Below are 8,887 nucleotides of genomic sequence, written 5' to 3'. Positions count from 1 at the left end.
ACGCACACACACATGCACACACACGCACGCACACGCGTGCGCACACACACACATGCACGCACGTGTGCACACACACACACACGCACACACACACCCCAGCTTCCACTGGGGATGAAAGACCCGTAGCAGAGAAGTTGCAAGTCACACTTTATTCACGCTCCGGGAGGTATAGAGGGGTCCTGGGCAGCAGACCTGGCTCCTTGGAAGGAGGAATGATGAGGGGGGCAAAGGGGCACTAGTTGGAGGGGTGGAAAGCACCTCGCTGGTGCCATTGCATGTCGCGGATGCGGCGCACAGATTGCACCTGGGGATGGGGGGCCCCAAAGTCGCTGCTGTCCTTGTAGTCTCCCTTCTCCAGCAGGTACTGCAGCCCGCGGTAGCCGGGGTACTGGTAGCCAACCCACCTGCAGGGCCAGATGTGAGGGGAAGTGAAACGGGGGGACAGAAGGAGAAACAGAGAGAGAGAGAGAGAGAGGGAGAGAATCCTTAAGCCATTAGGAAAGGTGAAGCCTCCCAACCCATACACTCTTCCTGGGGTGTTAAGCAGGACGCCCCTTTGCTCCCCGCCCTTACAGCATCGAGCCCCTCTTGATGGGAGCACAGTGATGTGTGTGAGACCACCAGTGAGTGCAGGGCAGAGCAGCACTTAGGACCCCCACGTCTGGGCTCCAAGGCAGGGCAAGCTGGGACTGGAAATGCACTCACGTGCCACTCTGCACCCGCACGGATGACACCTTCTCCTGGTAGCCATGGGCATGGAAACTGGGCACATCGTCATCTATGATTTCCATCTTCTTCCCCGTGAAGTTGGGGTTTTCATAGAGGATGATCTTGTGCTCTTGGCTGTCCTGTTGACGGGGGTGGGGAGAAGTGAATAGGGTGAGGGGGCCCAGGGTGGGTCTTCCCACCCCACCCTCATGCCCCGGAGTGGGGATCAGCACACTTTACACATGACCCTCTGCCCAATGCACCCACCATGTGAGTGCCTATGACAACAGCTGTTGGACAGTGGCCACTTGTTGAGTTTCCACTGAGCCACTTTTACATGAGTTTCTACGTAAAAGGCACTCCCAGATTCTACGCTTTGGGGAATATTTGATTCTGAAATATCATTTTTCCTCCCATACCATCAACTTCCTCTTTTATAAGTGGCAACCATGATCTACACACACCCATACAGACACTTGCACACACAAACACACACACATACATGCACAGGCTTATTGTGCCTCTAGTAGGCCCTTGAGATATTTTGGTTTTCCTTCATCAAGGCCACATCCTCCTGCTCCTGTGACATTTTTCTTAGCTATCTCATTTAATCCTTTAAACAACTCTTATGCCATGTGGAGTTGAGGAAACAGTCTCAGAGGGGTAAAATGACTTGCCCAAGGTGGGAGTAACAGAGCCAATATATAAACCCAGGGCTCTGAGGATTCTAAGTCTGAAGTTCTCCAATCTTCCATCAAGCTCTGGGAGGAACTAGACTGATCTTGGAAGATTTGGGAGTATAACTGGGCATTGCTGAACCCTTTCCCCTCCCTAGAAGTTCACACACTAGTAAGGATCAAGATCAGAGACGCACCAAAAGCTCACACTGCCACGAGTCTTGAATAAGAGCTAAGCCACCCTCTCCTCCACCCCCAAACCTGACATCTCTTTTAATATTTATGATGGCTATCAGTTACTGAGCAATCACTCTGTGGCAGCAGTTGCACGGTCCCGGGGAACATCATCCACGTGGCATAGAACGTGAACAGCACCTCCCGGGGCATCCTGTAGTCTCGTGAATGGAGCCCCCTGGAGTTTTGCAACGTGACAAGCTTCAGGCCAAGCACGTTGGAATCTCAGGACAGTAGATACTAATGCCCCCATTTTACAGACGAGAAAACTGAGGCTCAGGGAGGTAAAATAACTTCTGTGATGTCACACAGTGAGGAAGTTCCTCACCACCCAGAAGGGGCGCAATGCTAGAGGCGAAGGCCATTCCCTGGTCCCTGGACCTCTGGCTCCAAGGTGGCAAAGAGAGGAAGTAGGGTGATGGGCAGGGGCTCACCACTTTGATGGGCCTCAGAGAGCTGAGCGAGTCCGTCCGCCGGCTGCTGGTCCATGAGTCCCAGCGAGGGTACTCTCCTTTCTCAAACACAAACTGCTCACCCTTGCAGTTGGCTTGTTCATAGCCTACCCAGCTGCAGTGGAGACAGAGGAGGGGGGCAGGTCAGTCCCACTCCACGCTTCCTGTGAAGGACCCTGGCTTCTCACTCTGGCCCCAGGGTTCACTCTTGCCCAGCACAGGACCTTCTAAATCCAAACACAGCAAATCGCCTCAGTTATCCAGAACTCAGTGCTAGGCTGCCTTCAACCATCTGGAACTCAAGAAATAAGAAGAAAGTCCAAAAGACTGCCCAGTAACAAATACCAATATATAGACCCCTGTGCACTATAGCTATTAGTGTTCTGGTCAACGAATAGCCAATGCTCAAGAAACAAAAGAAACAAAAAACCAAGAACACTGATTTGTGGCATTTGCTGCCTTCTGTGGTGTAAATGCTCCAGCCATCGCAGATGTCAAGCTGTCAAGGCAATGTCACTGAGTGTGGAGCTGGGAAGAAAGGTGAACAGTCAGAGTCAGCCACTGAGAGCTGACCGCAGATCACCACCGAATCCAAAGTTTACGGATGTTACTCACGCCAGCCCTCTCTTCGGATCCGTTTCCTCCTTTGTCCCTGTCATTAGTTTCTTGGTTCATACTTTGCACAAAACTCTGTCAGTCTTTTAGATCCAAAAAGAGAAATAGCACATTAAAGGGGAAAGTTTACCTACAGGTAGGGCACGGCTAATAGAGGAAAGGGGGAACTAGAAAAAAGAAGGCACGGACCTCAGAATGCCCAGCATTCTAGGGTGATTCTAGTGCAGGAGCAAACATTTCAGCGTGATGCAGTCATAGCCTCTCAGAGCAAAAATTTAAGTCATTAATAAAAGAGGAGGTTCCCCAGCCTTCAAAAAAATAAAAATAAAAAATGAAGAAATAAATAGAAGAGGAGATCATGTGTACTGTTCTCTTTTAGAAGGGATCCATCAATTCTGCTTTAGACAATGTGTGCTTACACTATGGTTGTCAAGAGCTCGCAGATATCTGAATCAGAATGTTCAGCATGGTGTTGTTTATAACATCAAATAATTGAAACAACTTACACATGCAATGGTCAGGGACTGGGTAAATAAATTATGGCATACTTAATCATGGAATGTTACAAAGCCATGATAAATAATGACATAGGATATGTATTCTCAAACTTAACTGAGCAGGTGAGCTCGTTAAATGCAGGCTCCAGGGCTCTAGACCCACGAATTTGATTTAGTGGAGCTGGGGTGGGACCCAAAAATCTGCATTTCAAAGCCCCTCCTTTCTGTGATTCTGATGCAGTGGACCTCAGACAACTGTTTGAAAAACACCGGTATAAAATGCTATTTGATGACATGAAGAGAATTTGTGATGCCTTGTAAAGTTTTCAAAATGAGTTATAAAACATTATGTACATCATGATCAGATTTTAATTTAAAAAAAAAACAAAACTATATACACAGAGAAAAATCTAGGTTTATACCAAAATCTTAACAATGGTTACTTCTGAGTGGTGAGATCAGAATCACTAAACCACATTTTCTGATTTTAAACAATAAACGATAATTAATAAAAATATCAAAAGTTATATTTTTTAAAAAAGAAAGCAAAGGAGCATAAAATCCATTTGGGAAATTGTTCCATTAAAATATTTTAAAAGACAACTGAAAATCAGATGTGATGCTTAAATGGTCAGAACTTCCGTGATCCGGGAAGGCGCGCTTTCAGGCGCAGTGGATTCCCTGAGCACGTGAGATAAACTAGACCTGGTAGGGCCATTCCTCTGGCTGTGTTCTCCACATCTTCAGCCTCTGACTTGTGTAGGGCCATTGCACTTGCAGAATTCCCTGAGAACCTTGAGGTGTGGTCACCCCAGGACCCCCAGCCACACCAGATTCTCTGACCTGTTGGGTGAGGGTCACTGGTGGCCACCCTGAGTCTAAGGCTCTTACACAGAAGGAGCCATCAGGGAACAAGGAGAGGCCTCTGCCACCCTGTGGGCTTTGTGCCCAGAGCTGCCCCCAGGCTCACACAGAACTGCACTCAGCTGCGCTACACCGGCAGAGCCAGCTGCACCAGTCACCTCCCCTCCGCTCTTGGGTGAAGACCTGCCTCCAAAGGTGCTGGCAAATCTGTTAAGACCCAACATCACCAGGTTTGGGGAAGGGAGGAGCAGAGGCAGAGCGGGGATGTCCAGCCTTAAACCTCCCAGGACAGCAAGGATCATCCCAGAGTCAGAGACTGGCAGTTCTAAAAGACCCATGAGATCACCAAGTCCATGTCCTTGCTTCAAGGAAGTGGCTGACCTCTGTGTCAGGCTTGTCACATGAGCTCTCTCCCTTCATCCTCAGAGGACATGATAATCCTTATCCTACAGAGGAGAAAACTGGGGCTCAAAGAGGGAAGCTCCTGGTCAGAAGCACACAGCCCGGAAGTGGTAGAGGCAGGATTTGAACCCAGCTCCCCCTGACGTCAAAGCACAAATTCTCTCCATATGCTGCCAGCCCCCAAGTGCACAGTCTAGGAACACAGTGAGGGCAGATCCTCCCGACCCCACAGCCTGATTGCCTCCCCTTGGTGCCTCCTAACCAGGGGAGGCCACCCGGGTACGTACGGTCCAGACTGCACCAGGACGGAGCCTGCCTTCTCTACTCCGGTCTCCTTCAGGTTGGGGCAGGGCCCGCTGAGCTCGTGCGAGTGACCCTGGAAGTTCTCCTGCTCAAAGATGATGATCTGCAACAGGAAGAGAGAGTCAGTCCCCATCATGAAGGGAAAAAGGGAGAGCAGAACAGTAGGGATGGGGAGGGAGCTGTGAGAGCCTGCAAGGATGCTGAAGAGTCCACCCTTTGGAGTCATGAGCCAAATATAAAGTCAGACAGTTCTGGCTCTACCAGTGACCAACTGTGAGACTCTGGGCCTGCATGTCTCTTCTCTGACCCTCAGTCTTTGCATCTATAAAACGGGAAATAAAGACAGAACCTATCTCATGGGTTGTTAGAAGAATTCAGGGGATCATAGTGGTTAGTGTGTACATTTTGTTCTGCTTGTGGGAGACATAATTATATTAATTAGACATACTACAGATTCCAGGTGGGTAAGTGACAGAGCTGAAATGGAAGCCCAGGCTTGTCTGATGCAGCTCAAAAAGAAGCAGCCCTTCGCAGACTGTAACACACACACAAAGTACCTGGGATCTTTATAAAGTACAGTTTCTGAGGTAGCAGGTCTGGGGTGCAGCCCCAGATTCTGCATTTCCAACCAGCTCCCAGGTGATGCTGGTGCCACTGGCCTAAGGACCACATTAGGTATAGCAAGGTGCTAGACGATGCTATTTGAGATCGTCCTCCTCCCATTATAGCTGGACTAGTACTGACATATACACCCGTCACCCCCATTGCACCCATAAAACTACACATACTGTATCTTTTCTTTAAGCCCCCATGGGCTTTCCAGGTCTCCCTGTGATCTCCCCCTTGAGAGACTTCTTAAGGGGACTTCACTCCCCTTGCCTCACCTGGTCCTCTCAACAGCCCAGGGAAGGGGCTCGCACGATCCCCATCAGGAAAACTGAAGCTCTGCAAAGTGAAGGGACCCACACTAGGTCTCACAGCCCAGTGCTAACCGGGAGGGCAGCTGCCACCTTTCAGGATTCCAGTGAGAATTTGGGGGTACAGGTTTTTCAGCCACACTTCCCCAGGGAGCTGCTTCTGGATGAAGAGTTGGGCTTAGAGCAGTAGACTCCGAGGAGGGCCGGCTGCAGAATCCACACAGTCAGCACTAGCTGGGCAAACACGCCCGCCGCGCTCTCCCAGGCTGGGGATTAGCCCAACAAAGGAAGGGAGGGGAGGGAGTGGCCAACAGGGCTCAGAGATAAATTCCATGGCTCAATTCAGCCTTTACGGTCACTGACCTGGCCAGAGATGGGGTCAGGAGATGTGGGCTCTGATGTCCCCTCTGTTGCTATACAACCCTACGAAGCACCCTGACTACTCTGAGCTTCAGTTCTCTCATCTGTAAAATGGGGGACCATGCCTATCTCGGAGGGTTACCAAGAAGAGTCAAGAATATGGAAGTTGCGGGCTACTTTGTTACCCTGGCTTGGTAGAGAGGGGCTTGTGTGTGGGGGCCGGGCTTACCTGGTGAGGAAGTTCAACCTCTCCACGCATTTGAAAGGCCTCAGAGAGCCCAGAAGCTCTGTATTATTTTTGTTGTTGTTGTTGTTGTTATTAATCAATATAATGCGGGCTTAAATTTAACATGTTATCTAATTCTTTAAACCTGCACTGTCCAATACAGCAGCCATTAGCTATGTATGGCTACTGAGTATGTGCAATTAGTCCAGATTAAGACGTGCTGTAGGTATAAAATACGTGTCATATTTTGAAGATGTACTATGAAAAAAAGAATAATATTTTCCTAATGATTCTTATATTGACTATACATTAAGATGGTCAAGTTTTAGATATATTGGGTTTAATAAAATACAGTATGAAAATTAATGTCACCTGTTTCTTTTTACTTTTTTAAATGCAGTCACTAGAACATTTTAAATTACATATGTGGCTCACATTATACGTCTGTTGGACAGTGCTGCTTTAAACCTAGCCTTCTTGGGTTGGCTGGTTGGCTCACTTGGTTAGAGCATGATTCTGATAACACCAAGGTCACAGGCTCGGATCCCTGTCCCAGCCTACCACCAGAAAAATAAATAAATAAAATAAGAAATAAAACAAGCCTGGCCTTCTTGCTGTTCTTTAAACTCACCCAGCTCATTCCCACCCCAGGGCCTTTGCACTTACCATTCCCTTTGCCTGGAAGCTCTCACCAAGCCCCACCTCCAATGTGCTCATGGCTACTCCCCTGCTTGACCCAGGTCTCCACTCAAACATCACCTCCTCAGAGGGGTCCTCCCTGGCCACCTGAGCCAATCCTCGCCCACCCTGACTCTTGGGAACCCTTTACTCTGCTTAATGCTTCTTGACAGCACTTCTCACTACTTGAGATCATATATTCACTTGTTTTCATTTGTTTATTGCCTGTCTTTCCTCTAGAAAGTAAATCAATGAGGGACAGAATGGGGTGAGCGGGTGAGGGGCTGCGTCAGCTCAGGCTTCCCTGGTCAGGCAGGCACTGATTCAGACAAAAGAGCAGTTCTGGATGGAAACCATGCTCAGGGCTCCTGAAGCAAAGGGATGCAGGAGGGTGGTTGTCAATAGAGGTTTGGGGGCACATTGGGTGTGACAAGCTCCTGACCCTTAGGAGGACAGGGAGGATGAGAAAGCAAAGCAGACACTGTGAGCTGGCTTTAGGTGGACATGCTCCAGATGTCAGGCTGACCTGGTGTCTTTGCCTCTTCACAACCATCTTATGCAGTAAATCTGACTCTCCCATTTTACTGAGAAGGAAACTGAGTTTCAGAGAGATCAAGTGACTGGCCCGGGTCACACGGCAGGTATGGAGCTGGTAATCACACCCCACCTCCCGTTCACAAGCGCATCTCCACCTGGGACTGAGGGCCTGCCCCAGCCTTGGGGTGTCCAATGGGTGATGAGGTGGGGGGCAGCAGGTAGGTCAGAGAAACTTAAGTCTCCAAGGCTGGAAGCTGGTGCTGGGAATCTAGGCATGCCACTGTGTGTGCAGGTGGGGGAGGCTGAGGCCCAGACAGGGGAAGGGGAAGGGGTGGAGAGGGGGAGCCTGGAAGGAATATGCCAAGAGTCTGCTTGCCCATCTCCCCTCCAGAGGTACCCACCTTGGGATTGAGAGGCTGCGGCTTGCCCGCCTGGGTCTGGTGGTCTGAGGCCATGGTGGACTGTTCGTTGCAGGAAGGACCTGGAAGACATGGGAGGCAGCAGTGAGGACCTCGCTGGGCCCTGAGCTTTCTGACCCAAGTAGGCCTCAGGACCACTCCAGCCCCAAACCCTATTCTTTTCCCCAGGGTTTAAGGTTGTCCTAGAGCTGTGGGTTCCGTACACAGCTGCCTGAACTTCCATCCTTAGTGTCACTCTGGGGGGACAAGAAAATGAGGTCTATTAAAAATGATGATAAACTAGAGCTTTAAGTGGGGTCCCAAGTAGGTCCCTTTCACTCAGCTCCCAACAATTGACGCTACATGGAATGCAGACCTGTTAATATCAGAACTTCTGCCTTGGTGCAGGAACTTCTTAATGAAAAGAAAACCGTGTGGGACCAACAAAACCCATGCACTGGCCCTGTGTGGCTACGAGTTTGGGAACTCAAAAAGTCTCCTGTCCCCCCTGCCCCTTGCCCAAAACTTCCTCCCAGAGACTCCTCTTCCCCTTCATACAGCCAACTCTCCTCTCGATTTGGTCTGCTCCCCCATTAGCAATCACAGTTGTCACAGAGCTCATGCCACAAGAAAGAGAAGAAACGGATGTAATGGCGGGAGCCAGGCACTGATACAGGCAGCAGGGGAGAGCTGTCTTGGCTGGTGAGAACATCAGAAAAGTCTGGAAAAGTGTCGGTGTCAGTCTCTTCTCCCTTCCTGAGGGAGAAGCAGTCAACCCAGACTGTGTTTCCCCGGGGGTGAGAGAAGAAACCTGGCCTCCATCTTCAGAGATAACATCCAGCTTCCAGAAGCCAGGACTGGACATCCCCCAAGAAGGAAAAACTTCAGTTACGCAGCTTGGGAGCCAAGCTCCCAAGATCGTCTTCTGCTCTCCCCCAAGAAACCAGCCCTCTGGGCCTGTCACAGCACCTGAGGTCCCACCATTACATTCCTGGTCATCGGTGTCCTCAGACTGAAAA

At 49.8% G+C, this 8,887-nt stretch overlaps 1 protein-coding gene across 1 annotated transcript; it reads right to left on the bottom strand.

Moving 5' to 3' along the window:
- Nucleotides 1–235: 235 nt before the first annotated feature.
- CRYBB2 (crystallin beta B2) lies at nucleotides 236–7,925 on the bottom strand. Its single transcript, XM_063088052.1, has 5 exons — nucleotides 7,872–7,925; nucleotides 4,737–4,855; nucleotides 2,054–2,186; nucleotides 706–848; nucleotides 236–404 (listed from the first exon to the last, which is right to left on the bottom strand). Exons 1-5 carry the CDS (start codon nucleotides 7,923–7,925, stop codon nucleotides 236–238), a joined length of 618 nt encoding a protein of 205 aa, XP_062944122.1.
- Nucleotides 7,926–8,887: the final 962 nt, after the last annotated feature.

Source organism: Cynocephalus volans, chromosome 2, assembly GCF_027409185.1.
Source record: "Cynocephalus volans isolate mCynVol1 chromosome 2, mCynVol1.pri, whole genome shotgun sequence".
In the NCBI taxonomy this organism is placed as follows: domain Eukaryota; kingdom Metazoa; phylum Chordata; class Mammalia; order Dermoptera; family Cynocephalidae; genus Cynocephalus; species Cynocephalus volans.
This window is presented reverse-complemented; position numbering and strand designations above follow the sequence as displayed.